The sequence below is a fragment of the Armigeres subalbatus genome, chromosome 2 (assembly GCF_024139115.2).
Source record: "Armigeres subalbatus isolate Guangzhou_Male chromosome 2, GZ_Asu_2, whole genome shotgun sequence".
NCBI lineage: Eukaryota > Metazoa > Arthropoda > Insecta > Diptera > Culicidae > Armigeres > Armigeres subalbatus.
The window spans coordinates 327,914,552-327,941,838 of NC_085140.1; the positions used below are offsets into that span (position 1 = coordinate 327,914,552).

The 27,287-nt window shown below is 38.8% G+C and overlaps 3 protein-coding genes across 3 annotated transcripts; 2 read left to right on the forward strand and 1 right to left on the reverse strand.

Annotated features, from left to right (window-relative positions):
- Positions 1–373: 373 nt before the first annotated feature.
- On the reverse strand, positions 374–2,959 carry LOC134216892 (augmin complex subunit dgt3). The gene is made up of 7 exons (XM_062695669.1): positions 2,803–2,959; positions 2,608–2,750; positions 2,183–2,549; positions 1,809–2,113; positions 1,023–1,595; positions 785–962; positions 374–688 (listed from the first exon to the last, which is right to left on the reverse strand). Exons 1-7 carry the CDS (start codon positions 2,818–2,820, stop codon positions 518–520), a joined length of 1,755 nt encoding a protein of 584 aa, XP_062551653.1. The 5' UTR covers positions 2,821–2,959; the 3' UTR covers positions 374–517.
- A 2,484-nt stretch (positions 2,960–5,443) lies between these two features.
- On the forward strand, positions 5,444–6,041 carry LOC134216893 (uncharacterized). Its single transcript, XM_062695670.1, has 2 exons — positions 5,444–5,783; positions 5,845–6,041. Exons 1-2 carry the CDS (start codon positions 5,487–5,489, stop codon positions 5,938–5,940), a joined length of 393 nt encoding a protein of 130 aa, XP_062551654.1. The 5' UTR covers positions 5,444–5,486; the 3' UTR covers positions 5,941–6,041.
- Positions 6,042–16,580: 10,539 nt separating this feature from the next.
- Positions 16,581–17,568, forward strand: LOC134216894 (leptin receptor gene-related protein). The gene is made up of 3 exons (XM_062695671.1): positions 16,581–16,727; positions 16,965–17,142; positions 17,202–17,568. The coding sequence occupies exons 1-3, from the start codon at positions 16,660–16,662 to the stop codon at positions 17,301–17,303; spliced, it is 348 nt and encodes a 115-aa protein (XP_062551655.1). The 5' UTR covers positions 16,581–16,659; the 3' UTR covers positions 17,304–17,568.
- Positions 17,569–27,287: the final 9,719 nt, after the last annotated feature.

Genomic DNA, 27,287 nt, shown 5'->3' on the forward strand with positions numbered 1-27,287 from the left:
TGAATCCGCACCAGTGGGAGCATTTTAAAGAGACTGTAAAGGTGTTCGGCCGTACGGCACATTATTTTTTGTACATTTTTTTTATAGCATAAAGAGACTAATAGAAATTTTTGGGCAAAGCTTCTTAGTTGTCGACCAAGTGTGACTAAGAAGGACGGCAGGGCTGGTGAGTTTGGTATATCCAGCAATTTTTCATTATATGTGATGGTAAAGCGAACGAATGAGCACTACGATGGATGAGTGACATACTAAAAAGCCCTTAATTAGTTGAAACACTTACCATAACGAAGTAATGCTTTCCACGCTAATCCCGCTCCCGAAGAGAGGACAGTCATAATGAAAGGATTTCTTTCCCACAGCAGAAAGCATAACATTTTATGTTGACATGCAGTAAGAGATATGTTATAATGTACCACATACGATAACAAGGGACGAAATGCGTCATAAAACCTTTAGGTAATGCAAGTTAATATCACCGGGAAAGTTTTAGAGTGGATGCACACTTTGCTGTCAGCTATCAGAACTTCATTTCGTCGGCTATGGACTTGCACTTGAGACCGGAGATGCTCTTGTAGGCAGCCATCTGTGATGCAGCCGCAGTCACTTCTTTGATGGCAACCGCCACCTTTTTTGGCTCCGTCAGAAACCACACCCACAGGTTTTGGTTGTAGCGCCAGTATTTATTGTTCTAGAAATAAAATATTTTGTAAAAATAGTGTCTGTGAATGATATATGTGAACTAGTTTTATGTCTACTGCTCAACAAGCTACCGGCAAACACTTACCTTCGGTTCGTTGATGTTCTGTTGATAATCAGTCTTTAATGCCCGCAGATCTTTTTCAATCTGATCCATTTCAAACGTCAGCCGTTGCATTCGTTCCTGATACTGCTGATCGAAAAACTGAGGTCTGTTTACCGGACCATCAAAAACGTATCTGGTCAACACTTTTTCGTTTTCGTTGCTGAAAAGACAAAATATTCTATCAAAAAATCCTCCCTCGAATTCGATTTAATATTCCTACAGATTTTCAATTGTTTCATTCATATTCTTGTAGAACTTTCCGTTTACAACTGATGACAAAGTTTTGAACGTTCGTTTCTGAAAGTCCACAAATTCTTGCAAGTTGTTTTTCAAGTTCAACGATCGATCAATCGCCAGCGAAGACGTAGAATGACTCAAATTCAACGCACCCATGAGGGAAGCCATCTGGTTGGTGAACTCTTCCAGTGCTTCCTCTTCGGCATTGTTTCGGTCCAGTGCCTTCATCGCTTCAATGCGTTTTAGACTAAACTGAGTTTCCGCATTCATCTCGTCGCTGTTGTCGAATTTGTTCTTCATCTTCTCCAAATCCAGCTGCATCAAAATCCACAACATTTCTGCGTTCATCAGTGCACTCGACACGATCTCGGAGAGTTTCTTGATGTACTCCAGTCGACTGATGGCTCGCTCTAGTTTCAATTTGCTGTTATCGTAGAGGATGTACTCGATTCGGTGCTCGTTCATTTGGCGAATGTACATTTCTAGTTCCTGCTTGAGGACATCGATCCGGAGAGTGTCCTGTTCGTTGGCAGATTTCAATTCAGCACAATATTTTCTGAAAATGTATGAAAAATATACTTTTCTTCTGCTATAAATGATGTATGAAGGGAAAATAATAGATAAAGTATTGCAATAAGTAAAGTTGAATATGAAAGTGAGAACATAAATAATGAAATATCATTCGGAATACACTAGACTTGATACAATGACAATGATTAATTAGAATGAGCATATAAAATACAAGGAGATTCGTCCTACATTAATTTACCTCATTACTTCAATTTTCATAGGCTGCCAACTGAGGTCCTGAAAGCGCTCCATCATTCGTTTCAGTCCATGGAATTCCTTGCTGGCATCTGTCAGCTTTCCCTCCTCCAGATCCAAACGAGACTTGATACTCTCCAACTGTATAATTATGTCCCGCTGATTGTGGTCATTCTCGTTATCCGAATCGTTGGAATCCCGCACAGAAAAATGCTTCCGTATGTACATTTCCAGATACTTGAGAAACTGGTCACATTTCATGTTGAACTGCTCAATAGGCATCTGATAGATGAACAACGGAGGATTTTGCTAAAATATTTTTAAATCACATAAAAATGAGCACAAGCTCACAGCCTCATGGCAAAATAGCCTACATACAGCTTGAACGTAGCATTGGTGCATTTCAAAAATCTGCTGCTGCGAACTGGATTGTATGTCCTCAATAAATTTTGCCTTCTCCATGCATTCACTTGAGATCTTTCCTTGATTGAAATCAGCATCAATAAGCTTCATGTCCAGCTCGGAAAGTTCCTTAGTTAATCCCTTTTCAGTCACTTTTGCAGCGGATATTAATTGCTCATATTGCTCCTCAATGCTCACTAACTCATCCAGCTGTTCTTCATAAATCTCCACATCATCCTCATTGTATTCCAGGATATTTGCGTAATCTTTGCAGAGCACTTCAAGTTCCGCCCGAACTTCATCCTCCGATAGCACAAGCCCACTGCGTTCCAGATCTGCATAACTACAAGAATTTATTTTATTTCTTATTCCATATACCTAATCAAATCTAAAAATCTTACTCCCGGAGCATACTGTCTGATGCTAAGTTATCCTCTGTCACGGACTGACCGAACCATTCGAAAAATTCCTTGAACGATTCATCGTGCAACAGCCACAGCCCGCCGATTTCAACTCCGCTCACTCGCCTCAAGATTTCCAAGTTCTAGGAACCAGAATTATTAGTTTTATATAAAAGAACAATCACAAATACTTACTTTTGCAGATTCATCCATATTTAATGCGTCTTCACGTAGGTTGACATTATTTCACAGAATAAAACTCTGAATTAAAAATTTCGGTACAGCTGATTTCAGTTACACAAATCGCACAATGCACAAAACTTTTTTGCCAAATCAAATTTTTGTTTATATGAGCACTAGCGCCTTCTGCGGTCGGTTTTAAAACAAATCATTCAGCCTGAACGGCCAAATATCCGCATACAAATCAAGCTATATTTAAAATAATGGGAACCCGACGCTCACTCACACGGATAAAAATATAAAAGCAAAATAGATTAAAATTTAAGCTAAAACCATATTCGGTCTATCCACTCATTGCTAGGATTATTTTTTATTTAATCTTTTGAGGATTAAAGTTGATTTAATCATTGCAAGGTTTTCTCTGCAATAATTGTAAGGCAGCAGTATACATCTATATCAAATATGAAAAAATGAAAATGAAAACATAACCATTGAAAAGGAATTAAAAAAAGACGTGATTAGTATGGGATTTAAGCCACGACTAGAATGTAAAGGCCAAGGGCAAAAAGTAAGTTCTTTTAAATTGAATTCAAAGCGGGTTTATTACGGTTTGTTTTAGCAGCCTTTTTGCGGACGTGTTGTAACTTGAGTATTTGTTTGGGTTCCATATGGGGAACAGGGGAAAACAGATTGAATTTGTGGGATTGCCAAGGGGAACGACAGACACAAGTTTTTCTGGGCTGAAAAGTTCCGAAAACGATGGTAATTCCCCAAAAAAAAGACAAAGCCCGTATGCCGTCTTTTGTGAGGGATGCAGTCTTTTTCGGCACAGGAAAACCTCGAGGAAAACTTGTGTCTTTTCCCTTGGGGAATTCGTCGGTTCAGCGCAACTCCGGAAAATGCGCGAAAGGTTATTTTCTTTTTTTTTCTGGCTCACGGCTCATTTTCTTATAGCATTTTCGCTGACTGCACAAGGCCGGACTTGAGTCGGGCAAGATGGCGTAGATAATTCGTCCAATAAGCGGGAACAACCTGGAAAAAAATGAAATGTTGCTGCGATTCGACTTATTTTGCTGAACGACAAAAGTGTAATGAATGTTTTTCTCGAGTCTCAAGAGTAATAATGCGAGCTTGTTAAGCATTTAAACATTTATTTTTCTGAAAATCATTGCAATGCTTAAAAAGCAATTGAAGCTAAATTTATTATTAATCCTTGTAACAATTATATTTTGAAAAAGCTTTGGAAGGATTAAATATTAATCTAATAAGCTTTTTTCATTTTATCCAGAGCAAACTACACTGAAATCAAATCAACAATATTTTTTATGTGCACAAACTTCATACACGCTTAGATCAGTTTACCCATAAATAGGTACTTGATTCACCCATATTTGAGTACTTCATCCATTACCAATAATATGGGTGAAGTTTACCAACAAAATTGGTGAACTTTACCTATAATCCAAGAAAATGCAATTTACCCAAATATGGGTGAAAATGTTTACCCATATATGGATGAAAATAATAACATTTACTTCTATCATCAAATTGGTTTTGTTGATATTTAGAAGATCGAGAAAATTATTTGAAAAATTGTTTCACGTGTGTTTTTTTTAATGAAGGTATGTAAAATATTTTACTAAACGACGAAAAAATAATTTAAATTTCAAATTTCAAATGATTTCTAGATATTTAGAAAACGGAATACTTTTACGCAAGAGTTGTACCAACCGCCGATTGCTTCCTGAGAAGTTTGTCGGTACCCGGGTAGAGGTGAATAACAAACAAATAACATAACAATAGCAAATTTTGCTGTGATATCAGATTTTGTTATTTATATGTTATTCATGAATAACATAAAATAGTATCCCAACAACAAGTTTTGTTATAATAGTAAAATTTGTCATTTATTTGTTATTGTAAAAAAGAGCAGAACAACAAATGAAGAGCACATTTTGCAATCATAGCAAAGTTTGTTATTCATTTATCATTTGCTTTTTCAACATCAATAATAACTGATTTTGATATTTTCTTTTCTTCGAATATTTTGCTATTGGTTTGTTACACACTAAACTCATTTCACCGTATTCGGTAAATTTTACCGAAATCTCAACAGCTGAACTGTTCGGTAATTTATTTTACAGACTTTTTGTAATTTTTTCTATAGATAGTGGAATATATAGATGAGCGAAGATAAATCCTCTGTCTCCAAACGAACTGTCAAACGTGTCTCCAAACGAGCATGACGTCACGATTTCAATGGAAACGTTAAGGGCTGTGACGTCATATGCGCGTGTGCACGGGCAAAAAAATCGACTCAGCCATGCTTTCGCTCATCTATAGATTCTACTATCTATAATTTTTTTTCCATTGCTCAATTGTCAAAATCACCGAAAATCAGTTAAATTATTTACCGAACAGTTCTGCTGTTGAGATTTCGGTAAAATTTTACCGAATTCGGCGATTTATTTTAAGTGTGTATTATAATAGCAAAATGAGTTATTTATTAGTTTTTTGCTAGAGCAATGTCTGTTATTATTTTTGCTATTTTAGCAACTATATCAAACAAACTAATATCATATTTTGCTATTCAGTTATTCATATATTAATAGTAAAATTTGATATTATTTTGCTGTTTTCCTCTACCCGGGTAACTTCCACGATTCGGATCTCTAACCATCGAAAGCAATAACGATTTCATGGGCGCATCTGGTAGAAGTTCTTCTTTCGATCCCGGATATAAGGAGGATATAATTGATGCTATTAAGTCGAAGGACAATATGATGGTACACCCGATGCTCGAACCGGAACCAAGAAAACAGGCGTCGGTTAACCCCCTATGTGAACCTGAACCGCGGAGTATCTCCCGTCACAAAAGCAACTCGCCAAAGTTCTCCGTTGAACGTCTAGTGCGTACGATACGCCTAGCGCCCCTAGCGCAGAATCCAGTCGAAACTGTATCTCTGATTGCGTCCCATGAAGTTGATCATTACTTGGTAAGTCCGATTATACTTCTTTGTAGTTCAGGGTCATGATTGTTTACTTCTACATCATCAGGGAAACACGAAATTACCGTGCGCAGCATCAGCATCATCCGCCTGTACATCATCGACGCAAATTCACCCGAATGAAGTACAACTATACGATCGATAGCCGGTCAGCAGCGACACAAGCAAGTATGCCCAACCAACCTTCTCCGAATCTTCCACCAACACACCACACGGTGATACCGGTTCCACCTGCAGTAGATATCGCAAAATTAATGTGACCCGATAAATTATATGTGAGCGCGGGACAAAAAAAGTTCAGAAAAATATATGAAGCTCTTTTAGTAGAATGTATTCAACCGTCTGAGACGAATTATGTACTCTCCATTTAATTCCACCAATTAATTTTCGATATCTTTGCTGATATGTATTTCGACCACAACTGTGTGGTCGTCTTCAGTGTCTCGTACTTGACTCGAGTCGAGTCAAGTCAAAAACGAGACACTGAAGACGACCACACAGTTGTGGTCGAAATACGTATCTGCAAAGATATAGAAAATTAAATGGTTTAATTAAATGGAGAGTACTTAATTCGTCTTAGACGGTTCAAAAAAAGTTCATAATTTAATATGTTTTAGTAATATGAATCAAAAATTTCAATTTTTTATTTGTTACCAACGCTTAGATTGCTAATTGTTCGATAAACGACAACTTACTTTACAAGTCAAAGCTTTCTTCGCACCTTGAATATGCAGCTCAATGTAGCTGCCATGGCGTTTCGTATAATTTTAAAGTTAAGCGGTTCCCTGTCCGATAACTGCAAAACTGTTGCAACTATTGAATTGTAGTTCAAAAGCGTTGCAGTTGAATGACTTTCAGCTGTTGATCGTCTAGCGTATTGATTTTTGTTAGGAAATATTTTTTTGTAGCGATAGAAGCAATGATATCAAACCTCAAAAATTATTTCCGAATAACCTAAATAACTTTTTCTAAAATACATAAACCGCTTGCGATTCTGCAGGGAGAGCATCGTGCTTGAATTTTGCATGCAGAATCGCATCGTACCGCTTATTCCCCAAAAAGGATATCGCTTCAAAAAACACCAAATCCCAATAAAAGCGTATTTTATGTTACCTATGGATTTATTTTCCTGTTTCCGCAAAGAAAGTAAATTCGACTAATTCAACACGTAGAAATCAAGCAATGATGCAAACCGCGAATCAAATCATGAACGATTCTCAGTGCCATGTGTCGGATGGTGTTTGACTCGCGCTTGATTTAAATTTTGGATGAGATTGAGGAATTTGAGTTTTTTCCAACTCTGCTATCGATATCCAATATCAACACAGTAAAGGTCGTCTTCTAACTGGGTAGATTTTCCGCAAGATTTTGGTCCGCATGGCATTTAAATGGAGTGGAATTTTGGACGTTCCGTGTTGAAATTCAAGCAATTACGCAGCAGGAAATACATGGCAGCAAAATATGCTTACAAGATTCCCAGGGTATAAGGCTTGGGTAAAACAAACTATAGAGATAATTAAATTTTAGTCTGAGTTCCAAAAGAACATTTTAATCTTGATTTCCATGATCCATATGCCTTACAAAACGTTAGTCTTAGTCAAAATTATAAATTTAAAAAATCTAATAATTTCTTTTAAAATACTAAGTAATAGCTAATAATGTATTCTATTTTTCTGTATTTCGCGGGACATTATCTAGAAATAAGTTGAATGCGGGACGTTTCGCGGGACGCTTTTCAGCGCGGGACAAATAGTGAAAATGCGGGACTGTCCCGCGAAATGCGGGACGTATGGTCACATTACGCAAAATCCTCACTCCTGTTGGTAGACCCTGGAGCTGCTAAGAGGAGCGCCAAAAAGCGGAATGCTCCAAATCAAAACGTCCGTAATAATTGATTTTCGTTCCGCTGTAAAAAAAACGGAAAGCAGGAAAAGGAAGGTGGGCTGGGCGGTGCCAACCAGTATACTATAAAGGTTTTCCATCTGCATCGAAGAGAAAGATACACGACCCAATGACCGACCCGATAGAAATGCAGCCAACTTCTGGAATGGAATGATTACCGAAACGTACTGGATTTATTAGCAGGTAAAACAGTGATCTACATCCGCGCTCTATAAATAAATAATATTATTTTTCCCGTCAACAGAATTAGCCATGGAATCAACAGGATCCTCCGCTTCCTCCACAACGGTGACGTCATTCCCATCATCCAGTGTGTCTGAACTCTAAACATAGAGGCATTCCTGTTACCGATCTGAATTGTGAATTCATGTATTGTACTTATTACGAAATAGGGTAAAATGCCCGAAAGTGGACCCCCTAGTAGCGAAATTTTGCTCTTCCTGGCATACACACTTAAACACGAAATTTCATTTCGGTAAAGTGAAATAACGAACATGGTCGGCAAAGCTTATCTTTACTGATATCTCGTTGAAAATTGACAGGTTTCTGACGAGAATCGGTATTTCACGATGATTGCAAATACTCGGCAATAAAATTTGCCATAGCGACCGGTAAACTTAATTTCTGACCGAAATTCGGTAAAGCTAATCTGTCAAAATTTTACTTTGCTATTCGATACGACATGTGTTTGAAAATAGAGATAATACAAGATAGAAGCAAACTTTGGAATATTTTAATGTAAGTACATGCAAATATATACAAATCAACTGCTATTAATAAACAATTAAAATATCACCAAAAGGATCTATCAACATCGTTCCTGTCTATATAAACCACATTGCATTATTACTATTTCATTTCAGTTGACTACAGAAAGCTCCCGATACGTGAAGTCGGGTGCCACCAATGTTAGAAAATATAGCGAAGCAGCTGCAGGTATGGCCATCAGTGCTCAGTGCGGGGTTTAGTGTCTACTCGAACAGCTAATAAAATATTAATCCAGTTCTAACCTAAAGAAATTGACTTGCGAAATAGTCTTGTGAATCAAATTTAACTTGGAAAATGAGCCGCCCTTTTTTATTTGATGAAGCGCGCATGACTCCAATGACTTCCAACGTTCCGTCTCTCGTACGTGATGAAGGAAAAAATTCCCAAGTCGTTTTCAAAAGGATTTTCAACGGAATTGAGAATGTGAATAGATACTTCCCGTAAAAATACCATCATATTCTAAGGGAAATTTTGATCAAAGAAGGTTCATTCAAGGGTCCATTAATGTCTGAATGCTAACACTTTTTGTATGAAGTAAATCGAAATATATTTATGTAGAAAAATTTTCTCAAAATCAAAATAATTTTCTTATCAAAATTTTCGATGTTTTTGTGTTTAAAATTATTTACTTTGAAAAACAAGAAAAAAACAAACAAATAATGCACTGAATTTCGGCATAACGATTTACTGAGCTGTTCGGCAAAGCATTACCGAACAGGTCGGTAAATTTTGACAGCTGAGGGTTTCATACAGTTTACGAATTGTCGGTAATTCGAACTTTCACCGAGATTATTGCCGAAATCTCAGCTGTTGGATTCTCGGCATTTTTTTTGCCGGCCTCGGTGAAATAAATTAAGTGTGTAAGGATGAGAAATTTTCAAAATATTAATTTTGCGTCATATCTAATATCAAGCTCTGCATCTCCTGTTCACGATACATACAAAAAACACTCAAATACTCGACGTTATTCTTTGGAATTAACATTGTAAAGTTGGACTAAATTTGCCCTATAGTAGACCCCGTCCATAATAGGAAATTGCTTCCCTATAGTCGACACTTCATTTGTTTTTCATGTTTCGTTTCGGGACGTTCTTCTTCCCTATTATGGACCCCCCAAAATATTCCTATAATGGACACTCTCGTGTTTATTTTTTATAGAATTGTAAAAAATCAACTAATTTTACTTTCCAGAGCATTTTCAATGGATGTAATCAAATCATAGGACTGTAAGGTAGGTTCTCCCGATGGAATTTCATAGCAAAATGTTTCCATTGTGCTGTAATAATGAAAAAATGTCTGGAGGGTCCACTATTGGTTGGGGGTCCACTATTGGGCATTTTACCCTATGTTTATTAGAATAAATAAAAAAATCTAAATGTTTTCGTTCTAAAATAATTTCAAAACATTTTCCTGTCCCAAAATATAAGCCAAGATCAAAGCATGAAAAATCACTCAAATATGGGTGAAATATACCTATAAATTCCTCCAATCCAAGTACCTAAATATGGGTGAAATCAATCTACCTATATATCAGTGGCGTAGCCACGGAGGTGGTTTTGGGCATAAAACCCCCCCCAGAGACAAATTTTTTAGAAGAAATTTTTTTTTGCGAAAAAAAAATGTTCAGAACCCCCCCCCCCCCAGACCAATTTTCTGGCTACGCCACTGCTATATATAGGTAAATGCCAATTCACCCATAAATACGTATGTGCACTTTTTGGCGATTATGGGTACTCTTCACCCATATTTGGGTGAACTGAAGTAAGCGTGTAGAAGCAAGCCTGCTTTCAAGCCGCTTTTATGTGCAGCATTCACTGAGGAAAATGGACGTACGATTTTCAATAAAACGCCTTATGGAAATTTGCCACAAGGAATCGGTATGAATTTCAATATGTTGCCTTATGAATGATGATTTTCATTTGAAAAAAAGTGAAGTGCGGCAGACTGGATTCGAACCATGGACGTCGGGGTCGGGAGGCCGGTATGTAGACCACACGCCCATCGACGCTTGGGTATTCGAAGAGGTAACTGCGTATAAGAAGCACTGATGGTGGAAAAATCAGTCGAATATTCATAAGGCGCCGGTTATGAATTTCGATAGTCCAGTTCGCTGAGTGTTTGAATAGGCGAATTTGAGTAAAGCTCATCGATCATTTTGACATCTGGTGGTCGTCACAAGAACCACGAAAAAAGTGTCGTTGGCCAAAAAAGTGCATTGGCAGCATACGGAGGGAGTACGGTTTTCGAGTTTTCTGATTAATACAATCATTTATGAAAGCTGAAATAGTCGCAAATGAATTATAGGCAGGGGCTGATTTTCTACCCGCCGCTGTCACATCCAGGCGGTATAGTTTATGCGCAAAATAGCCAGCATGAGTTAACCACCAGAAATTTGTATGGCGAAAGACATCTAACGCGGGTTTTCTCAAAATTAGGAATTTTTCATGCGGGCGATTCATTGGAAGAAAATTGTGTTTTCTTTGGGATGAGCTTCCATCCGGTGTGTGCTTGCATATGATTTTTCCGATTAAACAGCACATCTCTTGCAGTGCCTCCACCGCACAATCTTGGTTATGAGTTCCTGGATTTTTAATTCGAGGCTTATTTGGGTGGGATTTGTTTTCAACAGCTGCTTAAAGACTTTAAGAAGCCATTGCCAGTGGAAAACATTAGACTATATATTGCCTGATTTTCTCAAAATTGCACGCGGCGAACCCTTCATGAAAGGTACCGCCGCGCTTTCTGCAGCCCGTTTACTTGATTCTTATGGGTGAATAGCATTGCGGTGTATCGTTTGCCGCGGCCGTACCTTTCGACAGTCATTCGCCGCGTGAAGTTTTGTGCAAGTACCCATTTGGGAACATTACAAACGCCGCGCAGGGTATCATATCCAGAAAATCTGACAATACCAAAAAGTGAAGTAAATTTGATGGAGAAAATTTGATTTTGAATGTAAATAATCGCTTCTGACGAATTTCTCCCAAACTCTCGCAGCGCACTCTACCACTGGATCCTTCTCGAATTCGCCTATTGTATTTATTGTTAATAGAATTTAAATTCCAAGCATTTATGATTTATTTAAATAGGAAATAAATTTTCAATGCAATGACCAATAATTAACCTAATATTAATACTCGCACATGGAATACATTAGTGTTTAAATTTAATATTTATTGTTCGAAAATCACCAACATGGCGGAAAAGGAAACTTAAATGTGCTACCAAAACACGGCAGACCTACTCAGCATTCGAGCATGCTATGAAGGAAAACTGCATTCCCAATACAGTGATCGTTCGCTAATTGGGACACGACCTCACCCCAACTAGCGAATGCCGTTCGCTAATTGGGGCGTTTTAACAAGCGTCAATGTTGTTTACTTTTGGCATTGAACAAAGGAAAATTTTACGCGCCAGAAAATATCGATCCCGTCAAACACGGAAACAAAACGTCAACGCGTTTTTGACATCACATTCTGACGCTTAGCTGCTTTTTGTTGAAATAAGGTAGTGACAGCCCCCTGGTAAAGACGACAATGACACAGTAGTGTAAACTTTATTGAATGTGAGTAGCGTTAAACGTATGTGTAATTGAAACTGACAAATCATAAGTGATGATATATACTTGTAATGTATTTGTTTATGTTTACATTCAGTCCGTACTAGTCCGTAAATATAGAGAGTCCGTTGTGAAAACTATTTGTTAGTTTGGCTAATCTTTTTTCTGCAATCACGCGATTCCGGGAAAGATATTGTCCGGTCGATCTGAAGCGAACCGTGTCTGCTGCGACTGAGGAATTCAACAGGTTATGTGCCCAGTTTTTGCAGAGAAAGATAACAGAAAAAGTGTCTGTTCGAAAAGACATTTTTTTTTTGATTTGTGGTTATATGTTATTGTTGTTGTTATCTACCGGTAGGGGAAAGGCATTGAAGTTTATCCCGATGATGTGTTAATTGAGTCCTAAAATGAAGAGTCGATATTCGATTTTCTTTCAGAGAACGATGAAGGTAATCATTCTAAACATGTCAGTTTTTCTTTAGACTCAAAAATCGAAAAGAATATTGTTTAATTTGAAATTTAAAAATAGATGAAAAATGCTTCCTCGACATTTTCGGTCTTGTTTGACGTACGGATTCAAACGTACTAGCAAAACACCGCAGGGCACTTGACTCAACCTTTGACAGTTAATATATGGGGCTGGCGTTTTGGGCTGATGGTTTATTCGTTCTAAAATGTTGCACAGCCCAAAAATTGCCTTAAAATGTCTTAAACACAAAAATATTATTTTTACTGATTTAGAATTTTACCAGAATTTTTATAACAACGGTACAAGTATTTTTGACCGATGCACTATCGTTTGCAACCATAAACGAGGTAGGGCTTTAGGACCCAATTGGCCAATTAATTGACGAAAAAAAAGACAGTACGGATAATGGAAAGGATGAATGCACTTTGTTCGAGGATGAGTGATTTTTCACCATTGTTGTGTAGTAGCTTTGCTACCGTCACTTTGTGTTTGTTGTGTGTATATTGGATACCGAATGAGATTGTATTGAGTATGTTGAACTGAACTGTAGACAGAATTGAACTGAGGAGCGTAATTGTGGTCACAGTGGTCCAGAAAGTGTTTTTTGTTTGACGATAGATTGAATTTCAAAAGTTTAATAATGACGGAAGCAAAGGTTACTTTTGATCGGATAAATGATTCCAACTGGGCAACATGGAGATTTCGGATGGAGCTAATGTTAATGAAGGATGATCTATGGACGACTGTGAAAGACTCTAAGCCGGAATCGACTGATATGACAACGAACTCTGCAGTGTATCAGAATTCGGGTAGCGGAAGTAGCAGCCGTGGAGTGTGCTTCACGACAACAACCGAAAGGAAAATAGTTCGCAAAGAAAGGTGGGTCATCGATACAGGTTGTACAGAGCATATGACGAATTCAGCAGCAAGCCTGATGAGCAGAACACTGCGGAAAGAGAATATAGATACGGGCAATGGATTTTCTAAAAACACCGTTCTGAAGTTTCTCGAAAAATTACTAACTATTTTTTCACCCATAAACGGAAGAAAATCACCCACCTCGTTGACTGAATGAAACTGCTAGAAGATGGGCACTTTTCACCCATTTGGCAAAATTTGAAATCACCCATCTTTTTGACAGCTTCATATGGATTCTAAAGGTGGGTGATTTGAAAACATTTAATGAGTATTCTCAAATCTCCGTGTAATAGCATTCATAAGTTAATGAAAAGTATGAGTTTCGGAATGTATGTGCCTAATGCGATGTATAAGTTTATTCTTACACATATCATTAAGCGCCTGCTTTGGCGCAAAAGCATTAGAAATCTTAATAATAAATAACATTAAATTATTTTACGCGTCCATGGTACCAAATAGATTTTCGTGAAAAGTTCCTGCTGTTCAGAAAACCTGTGTTAGATGTTTTTCGACAGGTGTTTAACTCATGCTGGCTTTTTTACATATACGTTAGCGCCTGGATACGGCAGCGGCGGGTAGGAAATCAACCACTGTATGTGATTCATTGAGTAGTGGTTCCGTGATATTGTCTATCGGGAATAAATTTCTAACGCTTTTTATACCGAAGTTGGATTTTTCTCCAGATGCAGGCAACTTTCACAACTTCGGAAGTAGTGCGCTGGCATCATCTAAAGATGCGCTAAACAACGCATCAATAAGTTTGACAAATAAAACTTCGGAAGAAAGTTCGGTTCGGAAGTCCCGACTTCCAAATTCTAACTTCCCTAATAAAAAAATCCAAAAGAATTACAATAGAAACTATTGTAACAGAACGCTGAAATTAATAGTAATTACGGTAAACTCTATAGTGGCTCACAATTGAATAACATTAAAGAATATGGTTTTCCACCATTCTTCTTCTTCTTATTGGCATTACATCCCCACACTGGGACAGAGCCGCCTCGCAGCTTAGTGTTCAGTAAGCACTTCCACAGTTATTAACTGCGAGGTTTCTAAGCCAGGTTACCATTTTTGCATTCGTATATCATGAGGCTAGCATGATGATACTTTTATGCCCAGGGAAGTCGAGACAATTTCCAATCCGAAAATTTCCTAGACCGGCACCGGGAATCGAACCCAGCCACCCTCAGCATGGTCTTGCTTTGTAGCCGCGCGTCTTACCGCACGGCTAAGGAGGGCCCCGGGTTTTCCACCATTAAGCGTATTGTAAATGGCAGTTTTACAATAGAAAATAGGGGTTGTTATGTATCTTAAAAAATCGATTTTTTCTCGAACAATTTTTTGCCATTACAATTGAATTTATTGTAATTCTATTGCCAATATTTTACTGGCAATATAATTTATTTTACACACCTAGTTTTTATTTCTGCAGCTCGGCAAAAATCCGCACAGCCGTGCGTCAGCAAAGTGAAAAACTGATATTTCAGCAAAAATGACGTTTGTTAGCTGATTTTCGGCAAAATATTTGCTGATTTTCAGCAATTTTGACAGAAATCTCGCAAAAAACATGTTTGCTGGGGCACGGCTATGCGAATCTCGGTAAAAGTTCGACATTTTGCTGATATCCCGGTAAAAAAATTAAGTGTGTACGTCTATTGGAAAGACAATATGGCACATTAATTGGTATAATATAAAAACAATAGAATTTAATGCTCATCAATTAAATGTATTGTATTTTTATGATATTTTATTGCAACTCTATTGTATTTTTTATTCGGGTTGGTGCTACGCCGACAATATTATCTATTCTGCTCCGCTCTTTACGTAATATTTGAATAGACCCTTGACTGTCGGGAGCCTATTTATTCCCACCTTGAAATTATCGTGAACTTTTTTTTGCCGATGAGGTTTCTTGTTGATGTCTGCACGGAGAAATTGGAATACACAGAAATGGGTGTTTTTTCACCCATCTTCGAGATAACTGGACTAACCCATAAGGTGGGTAAAGGGGCTTTACCCATAAATGGGAAGAAGGCTTGTACGTCAAAATGGATGTGTACTTTTCAACCATCTTCACGAAGCTAAAATTTATGCGGATGGGTGAAAAACACCCACCTGCAGTAAAAAAAATCAGCGTTGAGGATTTTTGTCCAGAAATAAATTTTGATCACAAATGAGCTCATTTCACAAAACAACCTAAATGGTAAATTTATTTTCTTCAATGACCTTATACATTTCTTACAGTTGAAATTATTGAATATATTTAAAAATCATATTAGATCACTATGTCCGGTCCTCTCTTTGTTTGTTATATGATTTGTCCAACAATGTCCTTCCGCATGCTATTTGTTTCGTTGTAAATCCACCCGGGTTAGGAATCCAGGTCTCTTCGTTGTTTTTAAATATAATTCCATCATATATATGTTTAGAGATTTAATGAAAAGTAATCTGAAAAAAAGCATACAATAAGTTTATCTAAGAATCCGGAACGTTTTCAAGAAAATTCTTTACATTACTATCAACGCTAATCAAGTTCTTTGATAACACACTCATTTTACTTACATTTATTGTGTAGGCTTCAGCATTTATAGCTATCACTGGTCCTTTATTTCGATAAAAAATGGATAAATTTAAAAATGTAGATACTTTGAGACACCAGTCTACAACTTCATGAAAAATAACTAACTAATTTTTCATCCATAAATGAATAAAAAGTACTTGCATTCTGAACCGAATGGAACTATTTGAAAATGGGTATTTTTCCCCCATACTGCATATTTTGAAATCACCCACCTTTTTGACAGCTTCATATAGATTCCGAAGGTGGGTGATTTTAATACATGAAATGTGTATTCCCAATTCTCCGTGTGTGTTTTCTTCTTTTTCTCAAATGTCAAAAAGGAAAACAAAAACAATTTCTTGTTCAGACTGTGCGAAGAAAACTTAAAAAATGGCAGAATCTTTGAAAGGTAAATAGTTTTTTTACTGAAATTACATTGTTTTCGCTTTCGAAAGTTTTTTTTAGGCTATTAAACAGATAATTTAGGTTCTGCGTAATCGAAGAAACGTAAATGCAATAAAATTGATAAGAACCGAACAACGTACAACTTCCTCAAACAAATCCTTGAACTAATAAATTTTTTTTTCTTTGCTCATAATTTTCTCGTCAACGATGTTTTACCAACCAAGTGTAAGTATTCTATCCTTCTTGATGTTGCAAATGATTAATCCTAATTTTTTGTAGTATCGTAATGCTGGCCATGCTGGGCTCCATCGGAATGACCATGATTATCCTGGCCTGTGCTCTGCCGACATACAAGTGAGTTGTACTTTCTTTAATTTAATTTAGTGACTCATCCTTTGTTGCGTTGGTATGCTATTATATTCCTATTTTTGCATATGAGAATAAAATGCTCCAAGTTGCAGTAATACATTACAAAACTTTGGTAAATCTTGTTAAACAATATATGCAGGGCTGGTTTCGGGTCACTATTTTACAGTCAATTTGTAAAACTGTGAAAAATAAGGTTTTATCATTTGTTTCTTTTTTTTACAGAGTTTGGTGGCCATTCTTCGTTGTTTTGTTCTACATACTGTGCCCCATTCCGACGCTTATCGCCAAACGGAACCAGTCAGATGACGATGAGTCACGGATCACGAACTCGATGTTTGCCACTATTGGGATTGTCATCAGTAGCTTTGCTTTGCCAATTGTGCTGGCCAGATCTCTAGTGGTTGGTTGCTTGCAATAAACGTATATTTAACACCCGCATTAACCACATTCATGTTTCAGATTCACTGGGGAGCATGTTATTTAACACTCGCTGGAAACACGATTGCCTATATTACCATTCTGGGATACTTCTTCGGGTACGAGTCAGGAGACTCTTGGTAAAGAGAATAGCCTTCCCGTAATCCAAAGTTCATTGTGAGTCAACAGTGAGAAATTCCAAACGTTTAGAAGAGGGGATCTGCTTTATTTGTAGGGATGTGTTCTCAGATGGAAAGTGTATAACTTTTCGATCAAGTCGTCTGATATCATTTTGTTAAATTTTATCATTTTAATAATTTCATGTTCTTGTAATATTCATTAGAGTCGAACAAAAGCTTCTATCATAGTAACTGATCATACTATTAAATGAACTATCGAACTAATTCAATGAGCAGTGTTTTTTATTTCCATAAAATCTTTGTTCTCATAACTCTTATACCAAGATATCCTATAACTATTGTAAGTGCGGCTAGCTCAGGGCTACTCTTACCTCTGGTCGGCTTCACGCGTTCTCGAGAAAACCCACAACAAAACGAGCGGACAAGAGCGATCAACAATAGAGGAAGGAACATACATGCACCTAAGGCTCAGTCTGAAATAATGACGGCAACAACAACTTTATCTATTTTTATCTTACTTTTATTATTTCATATTTTTTTCACTTAATTATAGGAGAGGATTAGGTTGAAGGAAGGATAGAACGGAAAAGGGAGCATTTCGTTGCGGCCCTTTCATGCATAGGGAGACAGAGAACAACGGGAACATACCTGGTTTTCTTCTTCGGTACCCGGCTAGGGTTGAAGTTATGTGGTTGAAGGCCGCTTGGATTGACCTTTTATGGGCGACTATCCAGCAATTCGAAGGGTTTCTACGGCTCGTCCTACCAGTCCAGCCACCGGGTCTTCTCGAATGGGAAAACGAATGGAGCTTTCCAGTGAATAGCGTTTTCTGGGCCCCGAACGGACCCTATCGTACTCGGCTGCTGACGATGCCGTCCGCGTGATGCTTTCCGTCGAACCTTCAGGTCAAAAGGGTGGATTCGACTTCCGTACCTATCTCTCCGTGACCCTGGAGATGCTTCTGTCCACTCCAATTAACTGGTGACGTCCCTTGGCCCGTGCGCGAGGTACCAACACATTGGATATTGGGCGGACCTATGAGTGGGGGTGACCTCACCGGACCTTACAGGAGCCCTCTCCTCTACAACTTTGGTTGTCACGCACTCGCCACGTGTGGCGCGGTAATAACGTGAGGGCTCACCGGCCACCGGCTCAAGAGCTCGCCACCACCATTAGACCTTCAAACTTGGCTTCGATCCACGTGTGATTCACCGTCAGACGAACGACGGTCACGGTCCCGATCACTGATCACTTCGGTGTAATTCCGTTTTTTACTTTCTCCTACTTTCCACTATATTCAAAAGCGTCGTCCACTAGCACTTGTGCGAAACAGGGTTCAATCGAACACGCGATGATTTTTCGATTCGTCGATCCGGTTTTTTGCCTGATCCTCTGCCACTATTCGTGATTTGGATCCCCGTTCCGTATCTCCCGTTGTTCTCACTCTCTTCTTCACTATGCCGGAACCACGAGAACGCCAGTTTGGTATCGATGATGAGATGCGAACAGTGTCTTTTACAGTGGTTCCCCTTTATTGATATTTGAAGATGATTTGGGATTTTGGGGTAAGGAATTTCAATGATGATTTATGTAAGTGATTTATAAAGGCATCCAGAGGCGCGGCCACGTTCTAAGACGTGGGTAGGACAAAAACTGGACTATCAAATCTGTAGAATACTTTTATGGAATTTCAGCGACTTTCCGGAAATCCTCTCAGATTTCAAGAGATTGCTTTGGACATCTAGGACTATAATTACATTTCCAGTGTTTATAGCATAACATTTCTAAAAAGCATTCCTTTAAACATTTTTATGAATTTCCAGAAGTAATTAATATGATTTCCTATATGTATTTCAAGCAATTATCACTAACTTCTAGACATTCGAACCTTTAGAAATCTTCAGAAATTTTACTACGATCTACCAGTAAAGCTTATGATCGTCCATTAATCTTTAAGGGTGTTTAGTACTATTTACGGGTTTTCTGAAATCTCAAGAACAATGTCACTCCAAATTTCAGACCATTTTCTTTCTAACTTCTAAAATTTCTTGCAAACGTAGGTATATTTGTGATTCCTACAGATTCCTATAATCTATTGGAAGCTTTCAGAAATAAGAAAATTATTTTGAGCTTTTTAGTGGAATGTTTTCACCTGTCATAAGACGAGTTTGAACAATCCCATTGAATTCCACCACTTAATTGTATCCTGACAGATACGTATTTCGACCTCAACAGTAAGGCCGTCTTCAGTGTCTTGTACTTGACTCGACTATTAAGTGGTGGAATTCAATGGGATTGTTCAAACTCGTCTTATGACAGGTGAAAACATTCCACTAAAAAGCTCAAAATAATTTTCTTATCAAAATGGCATCCAAGCGGAACGAGCGTAGTACTTTTATAGATTTGAAGAGGAGGATCGCAGGTATTCTTAAGGACGTGGCCTTCCTTAAGAAGTGCCAAAAGGAGAGGCTGACTCCTGTCAGCCATAGGATTAAGATGGGAGCTCACATCCCAAAATCTATCAGTAAGAGGGCGGAATCGGATTTGTTGAAGTTGTCAATCAAGGGACACTATGCCAAGCTAGAGAGGTTGAACTTAGAGTGCTACAACCTGCACCTCAAGCTGGCAAAGGAGAACCAAGATTCTTTCGACATATTCCTAAAGAAGGTACAGCGGGCCGAAGAGTGTGAAGCGGACAGGAAGAGGAGACTGCACAAGAAGAAATTGACCATTCTTCGAGGGAAATCAGCGACGGAAGGTAGAACGACTAACCCCACAGTACAAATGATCGAGGGATTCGTTGTTAACCGTTCGACACAGCAGTTTACGGAGGAACAATTAGCACACCTCAACAAGGGGTTAGGGTATGCGACAACCCAGAAAGCGGATCTAGAGCAGATAATCGTGGATACTGAGACAGCGATTTCACGAAATGTTGATCAACGGGACCAGAATAGCGTGAGAAACATCGTAGCAGACGCCATCAAAGCAGGACATCATGGGACATCGAACAAAGACGAGAGGAGGATTTTAAAGGAGTTAAAGGAGAAACCAGTTTACTACATGAAGGCGGACAAAGGAAACGCAGTGGTGATAATGGACAAAGAGGACTACGATGAACAGATGACGACAAAAATCAACGGAGGACCATACAGGCATTTGAGAGTGGACCCACTACGGACTAATCCGACTTACGGATAAAACGATAAAGGAATGCAAGACGATCATCGGAGAAGCCCGCGTTAAAATGACGAACCCTGTTTTACCAAGGATCAAAGGACTACCAAAGATACATAAGCCAGGTACAGAGATGCGAGAAATAGTTTCATCAGTGGGATCCCCTACACAAAACTTGGCCAAGTGGTTAGTCAAGGAGTTCCAGAGTATGCCGAAGCCGTTCCCCAGCAGATCAGTTGTAAACACCCAGGAGTTCACCAAGAGGATATTGGAATCAGGAAACATCGGAGAAGAGGACATCATGGTATCATTCGACGTAGCGGCATTGTTCCCAAGCGTTCCAGTGAAGGATGCTCTGAACCTTTTGGAGGATTGGCTACTAGGACAACGGACGGATACAACATGGCGAGGAAAGGTAAAGATGTATCTCAAGCTTGCAAGATTATGCATGAATGAGAACTACTTTACATTCCGTGGAAGCTTCTACAAACAAACGAAGGGTGCACCTATGGGAAATCCGCTATCACCGTTTTGTGCGAATTATTCATGGCGAATTTGGAGGACAACCTAGAGGAACAAGGAGTACTACCCGAGAAGTGGTGGAGATACGTGGACGACATTTTCAGCATCATCAACCGGAAAGATCTACCCAGGATTTTGGAAGCGATAAACAACGTGCATAAAGACATCAAATTCACCCACGAGGAGGAAAAGGAAGGTAAATTACCTTTCTTGGATCTACTGGTTATCAAGGGAACAAATGCAACATTAGACTTCGAAATCTACAGGAAGCCCACCAACACCATGAGAGTCATCCCATACACATCAAATCATTCGTATCAGCACAAAATGGCAGCTTTTCATCACATGATCCACAGGATGCAGACGATTCCCCTGAGCGAAGAAGGAAAAACGAAGGAGCTACAACACATCTTGGAAACAGCGAGGATCAATGGATACAAGGAAAGAACAATACAAGCAATCATCAACAAGAAGCAGAGGAACCTACGGAAAAACGAACTGACAACACTAACACCGATCGATGAACCGCTGAAGAGGGTATCGGTCCCCTATGATCGACACATCACCCACCAGCTACGCCATCGACTGAGGAAATTCGGCATCGATTTAGTATTCTCCAGCAGAAGCAATCAACTGAAGACACTGTTGGGCTCCACAAAGGATAGAGTAGAAATGTTAAATAAGGCCGGGGTTTATCAAATTAATTGTTCACAGTGTGATAAAGTATATGTAGGTCAAACAAAAAGATCGTTAGATGTAAGGTTCAAAGAACATATTGCAGAAGTAAGTAAGGCTAAGAGGGAAACTGATAAGGGATTAAATTATGAGTTTAGGTCTAAGGTAGCTGAACATGTATATCAGGAAAATCATTCAATTACGACATCAAACATTAAAATTTTAAGAAATGTCTCTTCTCCGTGGAAACTTGATGTTGCTGAGAGCTTGGAAATCTACCGACAGGTACAAACGCGGTTGTTGAATAAAGATCAAGGAAATGGTAGCTCCTGGCTCTTCAAGTTTATACCTAAGCATTAAGCGTATCAAGCGAGTAGAAATAAGCACCGTAGTAAGATAAGTACCTAGATAAATTATTATACCTACGCATAGTATAAATAGTGTAAGCTGCGATCATTTTCTTCAAGTCGAGTCAAGTACAAGACACTGAAGACGGCCTTACTGTTGAGGTCGAAATACGTATCTGTCAGGATACAATTAAGTGGTGGAATTCAATGGGATTGTTCAAACTCGTCTTATATGACAGGAGCTTTCAGAATTCTTCTTCTCATTGGCTTGCCACCAGACATCCGAATGGACTACAATCATCATAAACTGCTTCATATTCGTATATTTCTGTGATTGTTCTTTCATACTCTTGTCTAGTTTCTCAACTTTTAGAGATGAGCTCAGCAGTCTAGTGACTACCGCTTCTGCCTTATAGACAGGATGTCTGGCTTAGACTACATCACTTTTTTAAGTGAATCCTTGATCTATATTTCTGTTCATCTACCTTACCGAGTTAACGAAATCTCCTTTCTGTGATATTTAGGGATGCAGATGCTTTCTCGGTCTCTAATAGCAACAACAACTACATACTAACATTCCTCTCCTTTCCCAGCTGACAGGAGCCGTAGGTAATAAATACCAACTTTTATTAATGAAGTGCAATGAGCAGCCTGAAGTAGCTCGAAGTTGTTCCCGTCCTGCTCGTTCTTTTTTATCAACAAATGGACATGAGAGGGATGGGAAGAATTTCGAGCCAGGGACGGGAACGGTTGACATTTCTTTTTATCATTCAATCTGCCACGAAGTAAAAGAAAAACAAAAACACGGCAGCCGCAGCAGCCACGACCAAGCAGACGACAGTCAGCACATGATTTTATTATTTTCTCTCCCCACAATTAATGTTTCTGTACGCTCATTTCACGACGTATGACCGTTTTTGGTGGTAAATGATTATTTCTTTACTCCTTGCTCATTTTAGAGACTAGAACTAATGAATTAGTACCAACGGCTAGCATTATTTCTAGGCTTTGCGCCACAGGCAATCAAACTCGATTCTGTTCTGTTTGCGCTGCGCACGAACCGAAACAAGAAATCTGCTGACTGCACGACGGCTCGACTCTCACGCAGCAGCAGACAGGAACATACAAACAGTTTGCCTTATCGGTAAAAAAAAGTCACAATGAGGCGCACATTTTTTTTTGAAAACTGTTTCGGTTTGTTCGGTGCGTGAAATTTGACCGGATAAAATGTAAACATTCGCATAATCACAGTGTTTTACTGTACATTTCCCAACACTGCTTCGAGCTACTTCGAGCTGCTCATTGGACAGCACTATTCATTTTGATCGTAGCGCAATTTGCACCAGTTCTAGCCAATCACGGAGAAGCAACCATTGACAAGTAGGGGAACTGGGGGTAGGACGCCCACGTTAAGGAAAATGCCATTTTTATCAATGAAAACCACCATTTCAGCCAGTTTTCATCAGCGCATACTGAAGAACAGCATATCTGCGACTGACTACCGATAACAGATATCTAATTGTCCATTTTATTGCACAGAAATTTGATTTTTAAAAAGCACCCGAAAAAAAAAAATGATTTTGAAACCATGCGGGGTGAGATGCGCCAGTGGATGGGTTAAAACGCGCATGTGCTTATCGTACTGATTTTCATTTTAATTGCCTACATTAAGGCAATTAACCGAATGTTTCAGCTGTTTCGGCCATACGAAATGAGCATGGGCGTAATGCCCCCCACCGACCTCAGAAGTTTGAAGGCCTATAAAATCGTTTTAAAACCATTTTTGACGACGATTTCGTGTGGAACATAAAGAACACGAGTAAGCAGCATGGCTCATGGCTCAATTATTAATTTATCAATGTATAACAGCGACAGAAAGACTAAATTCCACCGAGCTAGAATTGCATCAAAACACGCAAAAATCGTTTTTTCGAGTTTTTCATGTATAACTAGAGAAAAATCATGAAATATATGTATCCAATGGCAATATTTTTATTGCTTTATCGTATAGACTATTGAAAATAATCAAAATGGGGATATTTAACCTTATTCAGGGGTGGCGCGTTTTAACCCCTATGGGCGTGCTACCCCCACTTCCCCTAGGGTCAGTCTTAGCTAAGTTTAGCTATACCCTGGGTACTGCGGATAGAGCCGCTTTTCTACGCTCAAGCGAGCAGAGGGATATTTTGAAATCACTCCCATAAATAAAATTATTTTGCAGTTACTTGGCTGTCAAACATTTCCCGCTCTTCGAATTTCTCTTTCCACACTGCATGAGAGCGCACAAATGCGCTAGACTCTACATGACTTCACTATTATTTACATACATTCATGCTCCAATCAGCTACTGAATCTCGTGAAATTTCGTAACGAGTGCTTTTTAGTTGCATTCCCACTAATTTTCCACTCGAAATATAATGTGAGAATATTTGTTACAAAGAATACAAAACTCAAACAAAGTTTATTTTTATTTTTTCCCAAAATAATAACAATACTTCTCAATATTACATCAGAAACGAACATAACCACAATCTTCAATGTTTGGCTCCGGCACAATAGAAAATTTTGGCTTCAGTTTGACAACCAAATCGATTCTATCCGCACCACCCAGGCTATACCTATCCTTGTTTAGATATTCAACTTTTGATTAATCCACAGTCCGTCAATTCTTATAAAATTAAAGAAATTCTTTAAGCCTCCCCGAACTAGCAGAAATAATTACGTACTTCCAGAAAGAAAGTTTACAACAGTTTTATGGAAGAGCAGATACTACTATAAATATTAGCACTTCTTGGAAAATCTCAATACATCATTGAGCACTTTTTGGGATGAAAAGAATTCATCAAAGACTCTGAGAAGCCTTTCGGAATAGAGTTCTCCTCTACAATCACTGGAAACCTCCACGATTGCCAGCTTTCAAACCTCTGATTAACTTTGAAACGATTTAATTATATTTTTATAGATCTAAAAATTGAAATAGTGTTGTTAGTACATTACACACGGGAACAAATGCATACCCACAATCATGAATAAAAAATCATGAAATCATGAATCATGCATGTTCATGAAATCATGATTATAATTCATGGTTTCAGGAACATTATTCATGGTACTGCGCAATCTTCAACAGCCGACAAAATGCATAACCGGTTATACTTCGAACACTCCCTTCCCAAGAAGTGAGAACGGCTGAAAGGTAGCATTCCGGACTCTCACTCGGTGTACTCAAATTCAAAACCCCTGTTGAACTTTTTTTATTTTTCGATCCAACAACCAAATCGTAACGCAGTGATTGCATTACGCGAAAATAAATCATGAAATCATGATTTATATTCATGGTGTATTTTCATAACATGAAAACACGTTGGATTAATGAAATCATGAATTATTTTCTCATTTCCGGGAACGGATTTTTACCCGTGCATTACATTACATTACATCTTTTAGCTATCCATATGGTATGTTCCTTACCATAATCATGGGTAGGACAATGCTTCGACTGTCCTACCCAGGTATTTTCATGCGTAGGACATGTCCTACTTGTCCCACCCACTCCCGGCGCTACTGAAGGCATCGCTTTATTATTTCTACATAAAGGTTCCCCCAAACACACGCGACACGACAGTCGCGACGCGATTCTATCACTTGGCGCCAGCGATTCTGTCGCCGTTGGTATGGAAGCGTCAATAGAGTATTGCATGCAGCGACCCAACGATAGAATCGCGGCGACTAGTTGTCGCCGTCGCGGCGATGAAATCGCTTAGGTTTGGGGGAGCCTTAAAGCGATGCCTTTATAAATTTTTGAGCCAGCCTACATTCAAAAATAGATTTGTACATTTAACCTTCCTAGTGCATTGGGGTCTATTTTGGCCCAGAGATGATTTAAAAACGTTGTAGCTTTGTAATCAAATGAGATAGGGCGTTGAAATTTTCTGACTTTTCCTAACTTTTGGAAATGAAAATTTTGGGGTGATAACCAGCTATCAGCGACCTCTAGGAACGCCACAACAAAAAAGTGACACTTTGTGCATTAGCGGGTCAAAATGACCCAAATTGGATTCGCTCCCAAAAGTTCATTTTCGGACCGATTCTCAATCTTTTGGAACCAAATTGAAGGTATGGAATCCACGGATGTCGCTACGGACAGATTTTTGCACTTTGGCCATTCTGGTTCCCAGGAATCGATGTTGAAGGAACATAGATTCTTAGGTCAATTTTTGGCGTGATTTCTTGCCTCTCGAAGGGTGATTTTGGAAATGCTCATTAATTTGCGTAGCAATAATTCTATTAGAATGTAGCCATTGTCCATTTCCATGGATCAACACAATTCCTGGTTATTTCACGGTCTGGTGTCCCTCCGGAAGATCCGGAACATCCGTAGAAGTGGTCAATTCATTGAACTCATCCTAGGAGAGCGCTGCTTTTTCCAAAGCTTTTAATTATCGAACGCTGAGTAACAAATGATTGTGGTGACCCATTGTGATAGACCTGAGTGGCCACCGGAGTTCCTTTAGAAGATCCGGAACATCCGTAAAAATGGTCAATTCATGGAACTCATCCTAGAAATGAGCGATTTTTTTTCAAAGCTTTTCATTATTGTACTTTGAGTAACAAATGATTGTGGTGACCCAATTTGGTGGACCTGGGTGGCCACCGGAAGTCCTCCAGTAGATCCGGAACGTCCGTAAAAATGGCCAATTAATGAAACTTATCATAAAAGGGTGCGGTTTTTTCCAAAGCTTTTCCTCATAGTACTTTGAGTAACAAATGATTGTGAGGACCTATTTTGGTGGACCTGGGTGGCCACCGGAGGTGCTCCAGAAGATCCGGAACGTCCGTAAAAATTGTCATTCCATGGAACTCATCCTAGAAGTGCGCTTTTTTTTCCAAACTTTTCATTATCGTACTTTGAGTAACAAATGATTGTGGTGACCCAATTTGGTGGACCTGGGTGGCCAAGGGAAGTCCTCCAGTAGATCCGGAACGTCCGTAAAAATGGCCAATTCATGAAACTTATCATAAAAGGGTGCGGTTTTTTCCAAAGCTTTTCCTTATAGTACTTTGATTAACAAATGATTGTGGTGACTCAATTTGGTGGACCTGGGTGGCCACCGAAAGTCCTCCAGTAGATCCGGAACGTCCGTAAAAATGGCCAACTCATGAAACTTATTATAAAAAAGTGCGGTTTTTTCCAAAGCTTTTCCTCATAGTACTTTGAGTAACAAATTATTGTGGTGACCCATTTTGGTGGACCTGGGTGGCCACCG

Bases quoted from the DNA above. Each gene is read 5' to 3' on its own strand.
- LOC134216894 (XM_062695671.1), top strand. From the start codon at position 16,660: ATGCTGGCCATGCTGGGCTCCATCGGAATGACCATGATTATCCTGGCC. The intron at 16,728-16,964 runs GTGAGTTGTACT...TTTTTTTTACAG, and splicing joins TGTGCTCTGCCGACATACAA to AGTTTGGTGGCCATTCTTCG. The intron at 17,143-17,201 runs GTTGGTTGCTTG...TTCATGTTTCAG, and splicing joins TGCTGGCCAGATCTCTAGTG to ATTCACTGGGGAGCATGTTA.
- LOC134216892 (XM_062695669.1), bottom strand. The intron at 1,596-1,808 runs GTAAATTAATGT...ATACATTTTCAG, and splicing joins ATGAAAATTGAAGTAATGAG to AAAATATTGTGCTGAATTGA. The intron at 689-784 runs GTAAGTGTTTGC...TTTTATTTCTAG, and splicing joins AGAACATCAACGAACCGAAG to AACAATAAATACTGGCGCTA.
- LOC134216893 (XM_062695670.1), top strand. From the start codon at position 5,487: ATGGGCGCATCTGGTAGAAGTTCTTCTTTCGATCCCGGATATAAGGAG. The intron at 5,784-5,844 runs GTAAGTCCGATT...CTACATCATCAG, and splicing joins ATGAAGTTGATCATTACTTG to GGAAACACGAAATTACCGTG.